The sequence below is a fragment of the Pezoporus flaviventris genome, unplaced genomic scaffold (genome assembly GCF_033815535.1).
Source record: "Pezoporus flaviventris isolate CSIRO_AGI_PZ_B2104156 unplaced genomic scaffold, CSIRO_AGI_Pfla_v1 ptg000037l, whole genome shotgun sequence".
Lineage (NCBI taxonomy): Eukaryota > Metazoa > Chordata > Aves > Psittaciformes > Psittacidae > Pezoporus > Pezoporus flaviventris.
Window position 1 is genome coordinate 2,622,363 of NW_026892585.1, and position 19,205 is coordinate 2,641,567.

The window sequence follows — 19,205 nt, forward strand, 5'->3', positions numbered from 1 at the left end:
GTTACTCAGAAGGCCCAGATCACTGCTCCGGTCGGGCCGGGTATCGGTTGGTGGGTGGTGAGCGGTTGTATTCTCTCCCCTTGTTATTTCCCTTACCATTATTATTACTGGTGGTAGCAGCAGTGGTTTGTGTTATACCTTAGTTACTGGACTGCTCTTATCTCAGCCTGTGGGAGTTACATTCTTTCCATTCTCCTCCCCATCCCTCTGGGAGCAGGGTGGGGAAAAGGGGGGCAGTGAGCGAGTGGCTATGCAGTTCCAAGTTACCAGCTGGGCCTAAGCCACAGCAAATGGGCACAAACTGAAACACAGGAGGTTCCTCCTAAGTATCAGGTAAACCTTCCTTATTTCGAGGGTGACCAAGCACTGGCACAGGTGCCACAGGTTGTGGAGTTTTCATCCCTGGAGTTACTCAAACTCTGCCTGGATATGGTCCTGGGCAACCAGCTGTAGGTGGCCCTGCTTGAGCAGGAGGGTCGGTCCGGATAACCTCCAGAAGTCACTTCCAACATCAACCATGCTGTGAAATTTCCCCCCTGCCCCAACCAACAAAACCTTGCAGTAACCTCCAGCAACACAATCCTCTAACATAGCACTTTGTGGTGTTTGACCCCGATCAGCAACTAAACACCCCACAGTTGAGCAGGTATTCTGCTCCACAATCCCCATAGGATGGAGGACAGAATCAGCAGCACAAAAGCAAGAAAAACTCATGGGCTGAGATAAAGGCAGTTTAAAATGCAAAGCAAAGTAAGGAATTGATTCACAGTTTTCTATCAGCAGGCAGATGTTCAGGCACCTCCTGGAAAGCTGGGCCTTGGCACAATGCATTGTTACTTGTTAATGCCGTAATTGTGAATGTCCCAGCTTTTTCCTTCTTTCCCTCCTATCCAAAGGGATATTCTATACCCTGTGCTCAGCTGTGATCAGCTGAGCTGTGCCCCCTGACAACATCTTGCACAGAAATAGCTATACCTATCTTAGAGAGACTTTAAGGAAGAAAAGCATCCTCCCACAGAGCACAGTAGTTTAGAGACATGGGATCTAGCTCACAAGAACAATCCTTATCAAATCACCAACCCATTTCAAGAGTCCAGATGACTGTTTTCCTGACTGACAGCAGGTAAATGCTTGAAAGTGTTCACGTAAAACGAAGACACCCAGTTACACAGTATGTAAATAACACACATACAAGTGCCAAGCCAAAGAGCATTTCTCTTTCCAACGTTACCTTCTACTCTAATAGACCAAACACAATGTTCTCTTTTTTAAGCCACCATTCCAGACTCTAACTCAGCTTTTCCTCTTCTCCCACTTTACAGAGAACAAAACCAAACCTCGGCTTTAAAATCAGCTATCACCAAAACACAAACTCTGGTATGTGACTTAGAACTAGAATGACAGGCACAGAGGCCTGTATTACCCAGGTGTTACAACAGGTTTGAGGTGGTGTTATTTGGGGATTGACACTGTGTTTGAAGTGCTTTTTAGCTTCAGAAACACATGAGAGTCTGCAGAAGAAAAAGAAGCATAACCTGGGAAATTTAGAAAGATGAGAAACTAAAACCTTACTGACCTACTGCATTCCAAACACAGTTCACACTCTGACAGTTTACACTGCTTTGATACTGAGCTCTAATCCCAAAGGAGACATTAAACCTTAGGTAGCACCATCCCAGCAGAGGGACAGCTTGAGACTGGAGCTGCAGCATTCTTACTGAACATTATAACCCAGTAGCAAGTAGGCACCCTGTACCTGGCAACTACACTTGTGCTGCTGAAAAGGCAGACAATCATCTCTGTAACCAAGATTTACTATTAAGAAAGTTTTCTCAATACAATGCTTATGCTTTTAATGTATAGTTCTGAAACAGTAAGCAGAGACTAAAGCATGCACAGAGTGCACTGACCTTCTGTTCTCTAGTGCACTGCAGGAAAAGTCTCAGTTCCATCAGTTTTTACTGAAAACAACCACAGCTCCTTCCTAAACCTAAGCTGCACCCAACAATAAAACCCAACAGATAAAGTCAAGAATCTAATGCATTTTGTCCAGGTTTATGTTACTTTGACACAGGTACAGTTGGGTGGAGAAGGGATTCAAAGCAGCCCTGCGGAGAAGGACTTTGGGGTTTGGTTGATGAGAAACCAAACACGAGCCTTGCAGGGGAACAAGGACAAAACAAGTAGAAGAAAACAGTGGGTATAGTGACTCAAGAAAAAGAGCAGCTGCTTTCAGAGGACAATGAAGTCTGAGGCAGACCAGAATTCAATGGCTTGAGTTTTGTTTGCTGTTTTTTTTCCCCTCAGATCACCTGATTTGAGCCAACAGGTCAAGCAACTTTTTTGATCACAGTTCTAGAAGCGTACACACTGTAAGGGTGGCTGGCCAAACTGCTGTAACACAGCTTGACTTGCTATGGACAGGATGCTCATGAAAATTAAGCATGGATAAAGTGAAGCTAAAAGGAAAATCCCCTCCATCACTGAAGACAGAGCCCCCAGACATAAAAATCTTACCTCTTCCCTGATGTGTTCTACTTGCTCCTCCAGGAATTCATTTCTTTCTGTCAGTGATTTATTCTTCTTTAACAGTGACTGGCCAATCCGAGCAGCTAATTCTAAGTCCCGTTCTTTCTGTGAAGTATTAAGAAAAGAAAGGCCATTTCAATGTAGGGAGGGTAAAATTGTCATAAAAGGCGAGGAACAAGTTCATGAACAATAAAAAGACTTCTTGCTTCTGTGAGGGTTTATTTGTTTGGTTTCCTGACAGTTTTTTCCCCTATTTCTGTCTGTGTTACACCCACATTATCCAGAAAAGACTGACTGGTACAGAGTCACCGAACCATAAACATGAAAGCACAGCCCCGAGATGTACAGTAAAACAATGTAAGTGAAACTAGATCTGGTTTTGTTTGAGAAACTACTGATGGAAACTCTTCCATCGCCTTGCTGCACCATTGGCATAATGAATCACAGAGCTTCAGAGGTTATGTTTTAAAGAACTCAGCAGCACAGTAAGAACACCAAAGAACGCCAGCATTTCAAAGCATTCCTCAGTTTCCACTTGCTCCACCTTAAAATAGAAGGCAGAAAGGTGTGCAGGAGCAGAAGCCAATTCCACCACAAGGAAGGTTCAGCTTCCAGCTTCCTTGCGTACATCCATCCATCAGTGCTTTCATATAAAATCAAATTCTATCACTTTCCTTTTTGCAGATGCCCAAATCTACATGAGCTGTTCACTCTCATGCCATGCTTGGCTCCTTCTTCCCCTTCCTCCATGAGCGCAGAATTGGAACTAACCCATCAACACAGCTCACCACATATACCAATAAAAACTAGAAACTTACCCTGTTGATGCCATGTACCTACACGTGTCTCAGCTTCTGCAAAGCTGACACATGCGCTGGGAGAGGATGAGAAACTGTACAAAACTATGCCATTTATTAAGCATTTCTATTTGTAATTGCCACATTCCACTACTAGATATTTAAAATAGCACTACTTAAGGAAGAGTTTTCTCCCTGTCATTGCAAATACTACTTGGAGCTTATTTATTGCCCAGATGTCCTTAGAGATTTTATGACTAAAGGCTACCTTATGTCATGTATATATTAATGACAAAGCCCACAGCTACAGATCACATGGATTTGAAGTCAACGAACTGGAATAGAGAGGCTTTCATAGTGGAAAAAAAAAGGAAGGTACCTAATAATCAGTAAATAAAATGACAGGCTATCGATCACTGCTGTATCTATAAATAGCATTTTCCAAATGGTTTCTGAAGCCAGACTTACCTTTGCCATTGAAAGCTACTGGTATTATCCAGCTATAAAAATCTTACGTGCAATCTTTCAGAACAATAGGTGCCACACAGTTACCAAAAAAAGAAAGCTTGGTTTACCTATCAGCCAACTTATTGTGCAGTAATTTGGCTCTTTGTAAATATGAAGTGGAAAAAAATACATTGTTGAGTCTACAGAGAAAGAGCTATCCAGCAGCAAGGTTTCCAAACTCAAATTTAAGAGCATTAAGTGATTTCCAGGCTCTTTAATTAACCTCCCTAGACTTCCTACACAGTTTTCTTAGCAATTCAGCTCTAAATCTCAGTTTGGGGTCAGGCCTCTTACAGTGATAACAAACTGGTTTATTACAGCAATGTGTAAAAAGCAATACTGAAGGCAGACACATTAACACTGTTATTAGGAAAGGATGAAATGGAGGTTCATGGAGGAATCTGCTGCTATTCTTACCACGTAAGCAGCATCTGTCCCCTCCCTGGCTTAGTTTCAGGGCAAGAGGCACGGATTTTCAAAGTATCTGCACACCTCTTGTTTTGAGATCTTCTCTTTCCTATCTTCCCCCCCCAGAATGCTGCACCTTTTACCCTGCCAACGTTGTGATACAATCGTTTGAACTTGCCAACAAGGAAGACAGACAAGATGTAGCTTTGGGTTTTTTTTTCCTCATTTATGAAGGGAGCAGATGGAGGTACACCTTAAATTCTGCTAATGGATGTAATTCCAGCATTTGGAAAACAGAGAAAGCAGCTGTAAGCGCATGTCTGGCTAGGAACAGAGTGATTCAGTCAAAGATGACTAATAAAACAAATAAGAAGTATTTATCAAAGTTTCACCTATTACACACTCGCCCTTTTTTCCTTTGCTATCATCCAGATAGGGAGGCACACCAGAAGTTTTCAAACACTGGCTCAGAAAGTCCTTCTAGCATTGCTCCCCCAAGTGTGATTGCTGGATCTATAGATGTTTGGCTACATGGACTCAGTGGAAGAAGCAGTTTGGCAGAATGCTGCACCATTACTAGAAGGAGCCATGGAAACACATGCAAGTAAATCTCAGCCAAACAACACAAAGGGAACAGGACACAGACAGGTAACAGACTGCTACTACATGTTTATGGATTATTCCAGGATAAGCCTTTTGGGTAAGCAATCAGTTTTAACTGATATTTCACAGAGTTGTTTTAAGATTTTAGCTCAAAGCACAAAATGCAGGACTCCGTACTGCAATCAGATGTATGAAGCATAGGTAGGAGACGTGAGCATTCCCATACTTGTTTCCTTGCAGGATTAAAGAACAGACCATCCAATATATCTTGGCAAGACAAACACCCTTTCTGATAATGCTATTGCAATGAGCAAGCAAATAAACATGATGGATTAAATTAAATTTAGCCATGAATTACATTTCATCCCTGGCAATGCTGCTCAAGGCCAGGCTGGATGGGGCTCAGAGCAACCTGGGCTAGTGGAAGGTATCCCTGCCTGTGGCAGGGGGTTGGAACTGGATGAGCTTTAAGGTCCCTTCCAACACAAACCAGTCTGGGATCCTATGAACCAATAAAACTGTAACAATTTTCACTTAAAAAATTCTTCATAAACATTATTTGGAAAAATTATTGCTCAGGTTTACTGCAGAAAAGCAGTTAATTTCAGTCAAACAATTTATCGTTATATTTACTGAACATAAGCATCATAGCTTGACAGTTGCTTTCTGACATTGCCTGAGTGCCAATGATTAAAGAATAACAATTTACCTAATACTGATATTAAAAAAAAACCCCATCCCAAATCTACCAAACACAAGGCAAAGAAGAAAAGGCTTGGAAACCAATGGGGTATGAGGTATTTTCTGATTTTGTGTCCAGGCACTTCTCTGGAAAGGCATTATCTGAGATAATAAACACAAGACTACCTGTGAAGCAATCACAGAATCAACCAGGCTGCAAAAGACCTTTAAGATCAAGTCCAATCATTCCCCAGCACTGCCAAGGTCACAGTTTGTGAACACTTCTGGGTATGGTGATTCCATCATTGCCCATAATACTATTAGCTTTATGTGCACCACACAAATATGTGACGTGTTAAGATGATCCCCTCGCTCCTCTTCCTTTATGACAAGTATTTGGCCAAGAGCAAGTTAAATGGCCTCAAGAGGGAAAAATAAGCACAAGTAACGAGTCCATATGACTGAGGTCAAAAATGACCATTACTTAGAAAGAACCTTTCCTTTACTGATGAGATACTGTATGTACACCTAGAGCACTTATTCCTCGTCACTGGAGGACAGTCTACCAACAGTCTTTAGCAGTGGTATCATGTCATTTCTGTCCTACTTTCTCATAATGTGAATGGGTCTTTCAAGAGATTCAATACTTACCTCTTCAAGAAGACGTGTGACAGCATCTATATCATTGTATGTTTTAGTCATCTGGCCCACTCTTTCAGCGCATAAAACTGTGAGGAGAGAAAATAAAACATTCATCATAATGACAACACTTTTAGGGGGAAAATATCCCTGTAACATCCCTTTGGGTTTGCTAAGTTTTCATCTTAAAACTACTTACGTCAACTCTTGGGTAAGTGTATCAAAAGCAATAGAAAAAAACCCAACCTACCCTCAAAAACTAATCAAAGCCTCAAGTTAAAGAGAGTTTAACTCTTCTCTTTTGCAATGAGCTTTTGTCAGTGACAGAGCAAGCTTAAAATGGTAAAACTTTCTTCTCTGAAGAGGAAAGCCTTGAGTTTATAACAAGTGAAACCAGGTATTAAGGCACGATTGGATTCTATCATGTCACCTACTCATTGTATTACGTGCAGTAGAATTACTTGATAAAAAGACAGCTCCAATAAAGATACTGGGTTGTTAAGATGATAAGAAATGGGTTCTGTGATATGAGACTGCAAAGTAAACACAAAATGCATGCAGAATAATAAATGGTTCTTATAATACCCAGACCACACCACAGTGGCTGTAGTGTCCCTAATAAACATATTTAGGCTGGATGAGATGATCAATCACTAAGAGGGAGCCAGTTTTGTTAGACTGCAGAAAGTATGCAGAAGTTCAGTCTACCACCATCGGTGATCCTTTAAGAAGCTACACTGTCGTATCTAAAAGTCTGCAAGTTGTCTAAAAATCCACCAATATCCAGAGGAAACAACAGCACTTGCTGCTCTGCCCTCACATTCACTTTATTTTCAGCTATACCTGTTCCTCAAACCCGGTAATTCTGGGGAAAAGGGACTGTTAATGAAGTTCAGTTGATCATATGGACAAGAGGTAATCAGGCTGCTGTAACACTAATTGTTCTTCAGGGGATTTACCTTGACAATGTCAGCTAAAGCTCACTTAGACAAATGAGCTCATGCTGCTCTAGTGTGCATTAAGGCCAGGAGAGACAGATAAGGCCTAACAAGATTTAACTGGGGGTTGAAGGGGGAGTGTGTTGCGTACAGTGACATTATGAGAAGACCGTCTGTCACACCAAGGAAACAACACTGCCCAATTTATAAATGTACAATTTATGCCCAATATATAAAGATACAATAAATATTTATAAATAGTTGATCACAACGTAAAGGACATCAATAATCGATCAAACGCAACAGTACTTAGCTGGTGAAATGTTGGAGGGTTCTTTCCCGTACATAAATACCAGATTGTTGCTTAAACTACAGCAAGAAGTACAGTCTGCTTCTATTTATTTTCCCCTTTCTGAAATTCTATTTTTGAGGATTAGATCCTAAGAACATTTACAGTATTTAGTGCCATAAATAGTGCCAGTGAACTCTAAAGCATGCCGTTAAATGTATGCAAGAGATAATTCCACTTATCCAAATAATTAAGCCTGAAAGTGGCAAGGGTAAAGGGTTTACACGTCAAAGTAGCAATCTGCAGTATATCACATTACACAGCCATATAAAGAACAACTATACCACTGCACAAACAAAAATACAGCGCATCTGTACTACAAGCTGTATTACTCTAAAGCGATCAGGATCCACAGAAAACTAAAGTAGCTGGCAGAGAACACAAACTGTAATAAACAAAGGGGTTAAACAGAAGCTTTCCATAAGCACTTCACATCAAGATGGATGGTGTCGCATCCAGCCGACTATTGACAATGAGAAAATTAACATCACCATAAACCCCTTGTTAAACATCACAAGTTCATAAGTCATGCCATAAAATACTTATCAGAAACCCTGACAACAGCAGGTTATTTTCCAAAACAACTGTCCACTAAATGGTTCCCTTAGTTACTACATTCCATCACTACTATAAAATAATGCTTGAGATTGTCGTTAGCAATCTCATTTTAACTCTGTATCTAGCGCTAGCAGTCGCTACTAATTGTGACTGTGGCAATCTCACACCACCCCAATTCAGGTGAATGTATAACCTTCATAACATAAGAGCTGATAAAAGGACAGTGCTTCCACAGAAAGAAGAAAGTCACTCCACTGGGAGAGTGATGATAAAGGTTGATTTGTATGGCCACTCACCTGGCTATTCCTTCAGAACTCGCCCTTTCATCTTTAACTCTGCAGGGTAATACCACTGCTTTATCACAACGGATGTATAAATAGCAAAGCAATAGCAACCTGGTCACCAACAGCTTTTATATCTCAAAAGTTCCATCAAATTCCTGTTGATCATTGCTAAAATGGAGTTCTCCATGTAGTACTCTGCCACGGTGTAAGGGTTTCAAAGGAGAAATCCCAGAATCCTCCAGGTTGGAAGGGCCCTCTATAGATCATCCACTCCAAACCCCTGCCAAGGCAAGGGCACCCAGAGCAGGTCACACAAGAAGGTGTCCAGGAGGGTTTGGGATGTCTCCAGAGAGGGAGACTCCACAACCTCCCTGTGCAGCCTGTTCAGTGCTCTGACACCCTCAGTGCAAAGAAGTTCTTCCTCATGTTGACGTGAAACCTGTGTGTTTCAGTTTATGGCCATCGCTCCCCGTCCTGTCGCTGGGTACCACTGGAAAGAGTCTGGTGCCATCCTCCTGGTACCCACTTTTGAGATGTTTATATGCATTGACGAGATCCCCTCTCAGTCTGCTCTTCCCTGGACTAACCAGGCCCAGCTCCCGCAATCTCTCTTCATAAGAGAGATGCTCCAGACCCCTGATCATCCTTGTGGTCTCTCCTGGACCCTCTCCAGTAGCTCCTCGTCTGTCTTGTGCTGAGAAGCCCAGAACTGCCCACAGTGCTCTGGATGGGGCCTCATTAGGGCAGGGCAGAGGAGGAGGATCACCTCCCTGGACCTGCTGCCACACTCCTCCCGATGCACCCCAGGGGTGTTCCTGTCCCTCCTGACCCAAGGGCACAAACTGCCAGCTCATGGTCAACTCATCATCCACCAACACTTCCAGGTCCTTCTCAGCTGAACTGCTCTCTAGTGGGTGAGCCCTCAACCTGTGCTGGTACCTGGGGCTCTTCCTCCCCAGGGGCAGGACCCTACAATGGTATCTTATGCATCTTCTTCAACATCCAAGTGGAAACAAACTTTCATTGACCACATCAGGTTTTCCTCTTGGAAGGAGGACAAACTTGCAAAGACGTGCTGCTCTCCATCCATCAGAACCAGGGCTTGTGGGGAAGAGAAGATGAAAAGCGACGGGAAAGAAAGCAATTGAAATGCATTAAAAACCCCTCAAATCTGCTAAGTATGTAGTCATTCAGCCTCCACAGATTACAAGGTAACATATGGCCAATGGCTAGTGCAGCGATTTTTATTCCCTTAGTGTTCAAAAAATACACAGGTGTAAAGACAAACTACTTTAAATAATCATTTTGAGCTCTGATCAGTGCATTATGGAGGGGAAAAAAATCCCCACAAACTTCCCATCTCTAATGGATTCTGCATAGTAGGTTTCTAGCCTGCTAGAGTCTCTGATGAGTACAACTGACACCACTGTAAAGACAAAACAAGAGCAAATGAAGGACAAAGCTCTGTAACACAAACCCTACAGTGCCAGTTTACTGACCTCCTTTTCTCACTCGCAAATCAGTAGTATTTTTGCTTGAGGTTGATAGGAAGCATAGTGTCTAAAGGCATAGAAATGTGCAAACATCAAATATATTCTGCACTTCTCAGTTTATTGAGAAGGATGTTAGACAAGAAAGAAAGAATACAGAAAAGTCTACATTGAGTGGAGGAACCAGATAATTCCAGAAACAGACTTGGAAAACGTGCTTTCCTACCTGCTTTGAAACTGATGCTACAGATTCAAAACAGGAAACAAAGAACAGAGAAAGCTCCTGACACATTATTTTCATAGCATCATTAAATACATGCTACAAGGGACAAACGTGCAGTTCCACGTATTTGTGGGTTTTGTGTTGGTTTGGTTTTAACAGCCAAAGACACAAATGACTAAATGCTACTCAGGTCAAGTATTTCTCCGTTTTAAAGTATCCAGCACCATCCTAAAACCCTCTAACAGCTTGCAAATGTACCCACATCCCCATGCTTCCCAATGTAAGTATAGCTGAAAGGATGTACTCCGAGTTTATTTCTCATCATCTATTTATTGCAGCATCTGACTGGAAGCTTCTTTAAGTCTGAGAGCTCAGAACTGACTGATTCCCAAGCCGAAGATGCTCAAGGACTTTCCTGAATGGCTCCATGAAAGAGCCATCTAGCATGCTGCTTAGAGGAAAAGTGTGTTTTCAGGAACAGGAAACACCAAGGGAAGGAAAGGGAAGCAAGAATCCCACTACTGGGAGCTGCTGCAATCAGCCACCACCAACCAAACAGTGGATTCAGGTGGAAGAGAAAAAGAAAGCAGGAAAAATAACTCACAGGAGGCAGCAATCAACCCTGAGCCCCTGCTCCCTGCATCCCTCCTCTTCATTTTGAGACCTATCAATGAGCGACAAACTAAAGAACTACAAGAGAGCAGCCACGGCTGAAGAGGAAAGCCCAGCTCCCACTGCTCCTCTTCCCATCTATTTCCAGCTACTGGGAAACAGAAGGAGGTAAAGATGTTATGGTAAAGTTCCACTTTTGGGGCAGGTAATACTGATGTGTATAATGAGAGTGTCCAACGGGAAGGCCTTAGTGCATGGTCCCTACTATCAAAATTTATACCCTCAGAAAGTACATCAGGATAAGGGAACGCTGTTCATGGACCAGAGATCTCTGGCAACTCTAATACTGATGCTTCTTACCGGCAAGGTGGCAGCAGGGGTCATTGCTTTGTTTCGTAACAGCTCCCTACCCCAAGCCTTCAGCTATGGCAAGGCTATTATATTCCTGATCAGTCATGAAGCCCTGCCTCAGAAATAGCTTCTGTCTCCCTTCTGCTCTGCTTAGAGCTCTGTTCAAACACTGAAGATACAATGGCAAGTGCATCACATCCTAAATGTGCACTGAGGTGTACGGAACACAGGAACACCGACTGACCAGCTGTGCTCCTCACTGCCAGCAAACCTTAGAGGCTCTGGCAGACTCAGACTGCTTACATTGGCTTCATTTCTGACAGGCTATTTCTGCAGGCTGAGGATAAAGCACTTGCTAAAATCACAGCTCCCGTTCTAGAGCCGCTGATAGTTATGGTCTGGCACTGGTTACTGTGAACACTGCACTGACTCGAGCCAAGCACACGGGAATTCTCGAACTGTGCCATATTATGTACATCCCTTTCAAAGTACACCCAAAATGTCTGCTGGCTCTGGTTCTGACCCAGACTAGAAAGATTTTACATGTTTAAAGACAACCATGGTACCTTCTCCTCCTCTGAAGAGGAGGTTTTGACAGCCCTAGCTAAACTGGGGCGGAGGTTTCAGGTCTGCTGCTGCCTGTCACAGCCCTGCCTGACAGCCCTAAGAGAACCTGAAGAGCTTCAAAATGCTACTGGACCTTGAACAATGTGCTCCTGGGACTTTCTAGAAGACCAAATGTGAAGAGGACCAGCACCTCCTCCAGCCTCCCCCCTGCTCCCCAAGCACAGGAGCAGGCCAGCGCCTCCAGAAGGCAGCCCAGGAGCTCAGCGGGTGGCTCTGACCCTGCTTAGAGGACAAAGAGCGGTCAGAGCACGCCGACTGCTTCACAGCTGTCATGTCACACTGTGGGTGAGCTCCATGGAGGAGGCGGGAAGAACAGAATGTTGTGAGCAACACATACTCAGTCAGCAAGCACTGAGTTCAGCCTGGAGAAGAGAAGCTGCGTGGAGACCTCAGAGCAGCTTCCAGTGTCTGAAGGGGGCTACAAGGATGCAGGAGAGGGACTCTTCATCAGCAACTGCAGCGATAGGACAAGGGGTGATGGGTTCAGACTGAAACAGGGGAAGTTCAGGTTAGATCTAAGGAAGAAATTGTGAGGGTGCCGAGGCGCTGGCACAGGGTGCCCAGAGAAGCTGTGGCTGCCCCATCCCTGGCAGTGCTCAAGGCCAGGTTGGACACAGGGGCTTGGAGCAACCTGGTCTGGTGTGAGGTGTCCCTGCCCATGGCAGGGGTTGGAACTGGATGAGCTTTAAGGTCCTTTCCAAAACAAACCTTTCCATGACTCTATGGTTCTACAGAAAACAACCACCAGAAGTTCAACAGAAAATGCCAATAGATTTTTTTTTCTCTTTTTAATGTTACAGCCTGGGTTACTGTGATTACAATGGCACAGTTTGCAAATTAACCTTTTAATATTAAAGCACAGTTACTGACTCTTCTAGAAGATGATTTTATCTTGCCATTTAAGCTATGGCTTGAAGAGTGTCTGTTTGCTGCCCTTTTTCTCATACAGTATTCAAAGAGCTTAGTAAATCCAATACTAAGGCGTCAAATACAAACCTATGTTACCTCCTAATCTCAGGTTTGGGAAAAAAACTTGGCTTATTTCTTTTCTAAGGCTTATTCCTGAACCCTCATCCATTTCAAAGTACTTCCTCTAAGCAGGCCATGAACTGCATTGGATTTTCTTGTGATGAACGAAGAATCAAGTTAAAGGAAACACCAACAAGAACATCACACAATTAGTCCTTCTGTTAGCCGAAACACAGATGGAATGTGGTAACTTGGAAAATACAGTCACAAAGGGAAACTAAGGAGACAAGAAAAAGCACCTGGAGAGAACTCGCCATCACCTTAATGCCAACACCATTTACTGACACAGCTCAGCATAGCTCTGCTGTTAAAAGCAAAGAAAAACTCTTTTTTTGATCACTAGCCATTGGATTACTGTCTTGACATTCTCTTCCATCCTTTTCTTGTCAACAAAAGGCCAGACTGCATCCTTGCAACTAATGAATGGGTGTAAAGCTTAAATCTGGATGTGGACTCTAAGTCTTTCCAAAATCCTAAAATGAAGTTACAACTGTCTGTCTCCCCCTCTTAAATACACCATCTTCCCCTATTGCAGCTCCCTGGGAGGGGGGGGACTGGCTGTGCCAAAGCTTTCAAGAACTACCAGGCTCCATTTGCTCTGCTTTAGTGATTACAGATTCCGGAGACCTGTAAGGCCTCTACTCAATGTCTTAGTACGATAAAGCAGGTATTTTACATTTTCTCAAAGTCAGACCCCTGGAGAGTCTGAACTTGAGGTTTTAAGAGGGATCACAAGGGGGTTGTTTTTAATTAAGTTCTATTCTTGGCTTGCATTTACCTGTTACTTTAGATAAGGAAGACTCAATCTAATACATCAGTAAATTGAAATAGTAATGACTGGTTGCCACTTCAGGTCCTAAACAGGTAATAGTCTTTTCCTGTCCCACCTGCAAAAACAAGAATCAAAACACAGCCCAGTTTCAGAATTAGCTGACCCAACAAATCACTTACCAAAGAAAACTTCAGGCTGCCCTTTCCCAGCTCAGGGGTTTTATCAGCAACGACCACGTACACATTATCAACAGATACCCCTGCACAAAGTTTCACTGCAGGCAGCTCAAAGTCCAGCTTATCAAGAGTGGACAATGGGCTGTTAGGCACATTTACAACTCCAAAGCAATGCACTGACTCTAGGACTGTCCTGCCTAGATCCTTATGAAGGTGTTTCCCATTCTTATCAAGAGAACCCATTCTGTCACACTGCCAAGAGTAAAGCTAGTTCTGTGATAGAGGCTCTAGAATCATAGACTCATAGAATGGTTTGGGTTGGAAGGGACCTTCAAAGCTCATCCAGTCCAGCCCCCTGCAATGAGCAGGGACATCTTCAACCAGATCAGGTTGCCCAGAACCACATCCAGCCTGGCCTGGGATGTCTCCAGGGATGGTTCATCCACCCCCTCTCTGGGCAACCTGTGCCAATGTTTTACCACCCTCACTGTACAGAATTTCCTCCTCACAACCAGCCTCAATCTCCCTCTTTTAATTTAAATCCATTACCCCTCATCCTGTTGCAACAGGCCCTGCTAAAAAGTCTCCTCGTCTTTCTTACAGGCCCTTTTTAAGCATTGAAAAGCTGCAATAAGGTCTCCCTGGAGCCTTCTCTTCTCCAGGCTGAAAAACCCCACTCCCTCAGCCTTTCCTCACAGCAGAGGTGCTCCATCTCTCTGAGCATTTCCGTGGCATTCCCCTTGACCCTCTCCAACAGCTCCATGTCTTTCCTGTACTGAGGACTCCAGAGCTGGACACAGGAGTGCAGGAAGGTCTCACCAGAGTAGAGTAGATGAAGACAATCACCTCCCTTGACCTGCTGGCCACACTGCTTTTGATGCGGCCATGGAGACAGCTGGCATTCTGCCCGTTCACATCCAGCCTTTCATCCACCAGTACCTTCAAGTCCTCCTCCTCTGGGCTGCTCTCAACCCCTTCATCCCCCAGCCTGTATCAATACTAGGGTTGCCTTGGCCCCTGCACTTGGCTATGTTGACCCTCAAGAAGTTCACATGTGCCCACTTCTCAATCTTGTCCAGGTCCCTCTGGATGGCATCATGCCCTTTGGTGCGTCCACTGCACCACTCAGGCTGGTGTCACCTGCAAACCTGCCAAGGGTGCCCTTGATCGCACTAGGTCATTGCTGAAGATATTAATCAGTACTGGTCCCAGCATGGACCCCTGAGGCACACCACTCATCACTGATCTCCATCCAGACGTTGAGCCATTGACCACTACTCTCTGGATGTGACCATCCAGCCACTTCCTTATTCACCAAACAGTCCACCCATCAAATCCATCTCTCTCTGGTTTAGAGAGCAGGATGTTAGAATCACAGAATTGTAGACTAGATTGGTTTGCAAAGGACCTTAAGACCATTCAGTTCCACCCCCCTGCCATGGACAGGGACACCTCACACTAAACCACATCGCCCAAAGCTCCACGATCTTCCCAGGCACAGAGGTGAGGCTGATGGGTCAGTACTTCCCAGGACGCTCCTTTCTACCCTTATAAAGAATGGGTGTGATATTGCACTTTAGTCCTGTTATAGAAACCAGTCTGAGCACAGTCACAGGACCTGAATGACCATGGAAATAACAGAGCAGTAGTGAGTACACATTCTGCATATGGAATGAGCTAAACAGTTGAAGACTCTTAATCACACAGTCTTTATTCCCTTATTTTCAATAACTACAGAAGTCTAAAATGAAGCATATTCTCACAGACTTTCTATTTCTGGTATCACATTTACAGCCAGATATGGCTAAAATGTTTCCTTTGCTCAGCATGAAGAAGCTACATAATGGTGTTTCCAAATGCTTTACTTACAGAATGGACTGACTCATCCCCAAGAGAAATACTATCATTTATAAGTGCACCCACGTGCATAGATAGAGAAAATCCACATATAATTTTAGTGCCTGTGTCACTACTAGACTGTGTGTGTAGGTGACCTGAATGTATAGGTGGAGGAGAGAAGGCATCTTTGGAAGGCATTTCAGATGCATGCTGAGCTTCCGATGGGAAGATACTGTAGAAAGAGAGGGCTAAATTTATCCCAGCTGGAACTAAACAATTTTTTCCTCCCTCTAAATCAACAAGAACAGCTTCAGACTGTAATGTAGATCTGGATGAAAGGTAAAGCCAGCAGGAAGAGTAAGAACCACACGATCTGTGTTTCAAAACCAACGTGGGTTTGCCTCTCTTTGCATTTCCTCCCTGCTCCAATCCCTAAAGATTCCTTTCACCAGTATTCTCTCCAGCACCTATTTCGCACAGACACACAAGTTATCTCAGAGTCCTTCAGAGACCCGTAACAGGGGAGATGGGTAGTTTACTATGACTGACATCCAGATGGAATACTCGATTCTGAGGAAGTCCTTACAGGAAAACCCTATGCAACAGGATTCAAAGAGCATGTTTCATCCACAGGCTTCAGACCCAGCTTTCCCAGGAGGTGTAAATCCACAGCAGGTCACATTCCAGGCTTTATGAGAGTGTATTTGGAAGCACCAGTTCTCTACCACAAAATTTTGTATTTTATAGCTAAATTTACAGCCTATGAAATAGCATCAACAGCGCAGTTAGCTTTCAGTACCTGAACCTCTGAAAAAGCTTGCTGGGAGCAGCCCCTGAATGGGTGCACCCTGTAGACAGCAGCTGTGCAGCAGGATTGTCAATGGACGCACGTTCCCATTCCCACCCTAACGGGCCAGCTATCTCCAGTACAGGAGATATCCATTATTTCCACAAGCACGACAAGATTTTGGGGTTGTTTTATTGAAAAGGTAAGTCACAAGACCCCAAATTTAGGTTATTTCTATGTGACAAAATTGTTGCTCTGTTGTTCTCTTCGTTTTTAGAAGTACCGGTTGGGAATGACAACCTAATACAGACAGTTGCACAACACACACACGAGATGTAGATATAAAAAATGCACTACAATGCCAAATGCAGTTTCATTATAAAACAAGGTATTGCGTAGCTTACATCGGTTGCTCACGTATTTCTTATTTAAAGAATGTGAAGGTTCATCCTATCCATGTATTTTCTTAGTATTTCATCTGCATGTACTGGCTCCACATTAAAATAAATTGTAAAATTTAGCATATTTAAATCAGAAACATCACTCGAGTCAGTTGCCATGTGCTACTAACACAGAAGCATAAAACCCAAAGGTGAAAAGTACCTTCTTCCAAGATGTCAAGGCTCTGCCTGTTACACGTGCGTTCTCTCTCATTCTCCTTTTCATAGTCATACTCAAAGCTTTCTTCTCCGTTTACTGACATTGCTGAAGTTATCCCAGACACGATGCCTCAGTCTCACAGGAGATGGGAAATCATTCTCTTGGAGGCTGCATTTCCGGGGAGAGCAAAGCCAGGTCTCCACAAAGCAGGATACCATCTTTCCTCACTCACATGCTCAGCCCAGGAGCTCCCGAGCGACTGAGTATTCGTCTTTAGCACAACAGCTTTGTATCGTACAGATGGGGTGGAGGAGGGAAGAGACCATCTGCCTAATAATTACTACAAGATGTATGTTGTTCCCCATACCAGCTCCGAGGGTAGCCAGTTTGTGCTCAACAGCTCCGCTAGCGTATTTCAAACAAATAGGTGGGCTGAAAGCCCTGTCCTTGGAACTCCTCACATCACCACGGTCCTCTCTCCTCTGCCCCTGCTCTTCCAAGCACAGTGGTAGCTTCCCACGAGTGCCTCAGCCATACGGAAGTTGGACCAGCCTCCAAATGTCACACCTATGAAGGGTGTGCACCTTCACGGAGCTAAATCACCTCTCAGGCTGCCTAATGCTGCAAGAAACCAGATTTCACAGGAGCAGTGAACAGCCTGTACATGCCAATCCCACCCCGCACAGAGATCCTGAGAGCTGAGGCTGATCTGCAGCACGGGCTGACTGCAGCATCCACCAACACACAGAAACCAGGGGTGAAGAATTAGCCTGGGGAAAGGGAGCTTTTTTTATTGCTCTTATAAAAAGGACTGTGCTTTACGAAGCATTTAAGTGACGTATCAGCTGTCAAACACCATGTTTTCCACAGTCATCTTTGCTCTTCTGTTTGCTGGGGGAAACCAAGTACCTCAAGTTCACATGTGCACACCAGTGCATTTTCAAGGGTGTACGTATCTCTTCTTTGCTCAACAACAAACAAAACTCCTTGTGCTCTTGGTTTCCAACCAGTTGTGTTTGCTCAACTTGGTTACACACCCAGAAGGTTAACTTTCTTATTTAACCTTCTGTAGCTATAGAAATCTAATGCTTGCCAAGTTGCCTCCTTCACTTCCAATGGCAAAGAGATGCCCTTTGCTGCTTGCAGAAAGCATTCCTATCTGCGTCACAAGGCAAAGTGGAAGCACTGCAAGGCAAAGGGGGCTCATCACCCTCTGAGGGGACAGAACTGCTAAGGAGGCAGGCAGACAAACATGACAAGCCAGCAGAACAGTTAGGTCATGTACGATTTCTCTGCTAGCAAGGAGCTCATAAAGTACCTGGAGAAGGGCTTTGGACAAGGGCCTGTAGGGATCTGGCAATGGGGAATGGCTTTAACCTGCCAGAGGGGAGACTGAGATGAGCTCTAGGCAGAAGCTCTTCCCTGTGAGGGTGCTGAGGTGCTGGCACAGGGTGCCCAGAGAAGCTGTGGCTGCCCCATCCCTGGCAGTGTTCAAGGCCAGGTTGGACACAGGGGCTTGGAGCAAGCTGCTCTAGTGGAAAGGGTCCCTGCCCGTGGCAGGGATTGGAACTGGATGAGCTTTAAGGTCCCTTCCAACCCAAACCCAGCTGTGATTCTATCACTTTCTAGTGGTGTGAAAGCATGAGGCAGTAAGAGAGAGGAGGGAACCAGCTTTATATAATCACAATGACTTCCTCTGGTTTAAGTTTTAAACTATTGATATTTATATGCAAACATCATTACATGTTTATATAAACAACAGCCAAAGAATATGAAACACACGTAAGTGCTTGCTGAGGAAAGGAACACTCATTTCTGAATAAACATCTTACCATTCAAACTTAACAACTAGACCTTTGACTGCCAAAATTTACTGCAATGCTCAGCAGCAGCAACAGCCTCAAGAACTCAGCTAGGGAAAAAAATAGGATTGTCACTTTGTCCCAATATCATGACAATAAAAATGTCGCCTTAGTCGTAATGGGGATTACTTCCAGTTTCTGATTGCTCAGGGCTTTCCTGTGTCTTCATTTCTGCCATTTAGCAGTGAATCAAAACTCCTAAAAGAATAATGCAAAAACCAGACAGTGAGAGTTTTAAGTACCTACTTGCCATCCAGTGTCAATTCACCACATTTCAGCAACAGCCAGAGAATGGAAATTCAGGCAGTAATTAAAATAAGTCACTTTAAAAGAAGGCAAAAAGCACCTTTTAAAGATTAGGGACAGAAAAGTCAACCTCTGCCAACCCTGTTGACATACTACGGTTTTAATAATGCACACGACAATATAAGGAGAGTAGGTGCATCTTCTCACAAGCTGACTTCTGACCCGTGACTCATGTCAACTCATGCCACACAGAAGGACTCTGACATTCAAAAGCTGAAAGATAAGCACTACAATCTCT

General features: G+C 43.9%; 1 protein-coding gene across 7 annotated transcripts in view; it reads right to left on the minus strand.

Annotated features, from left to right (window-relative positions):
- TRAK1 (trafficking kinesin protein 1) overlaps positions 1-19,205 on the minus strand; it is a 128,181-nt gene that overhangs the window by 29,853 nt on the left and 79,123 nt on the right. For 6 of the 7 annotated variants that reach the window (XM_061464473.1, XM_061464470.1, XM_061464475.1 and 3 more), the window contains 2 exons: positions 6,177-6,253; positions 2,518-2,634 (listed from right to left, as the gene is read on the minus strand). In XM_061464473.1, the coding sequence (XP_061320457.1) occupies positions 2,518-2,634; positions 6,177-6,227 (168 nt within the window). In that variant the 5' untranslated portion in view covers positions 6,228-6,253. Of the gene's footprint in view, positions 1-2,517; positions 2,635-6,176; positions 6,254-16,802; positions 17,080-19,205 lie in introns of those variants that run through there. The other variant, XM_061464472.1, reaches the window with a different exon arrangement.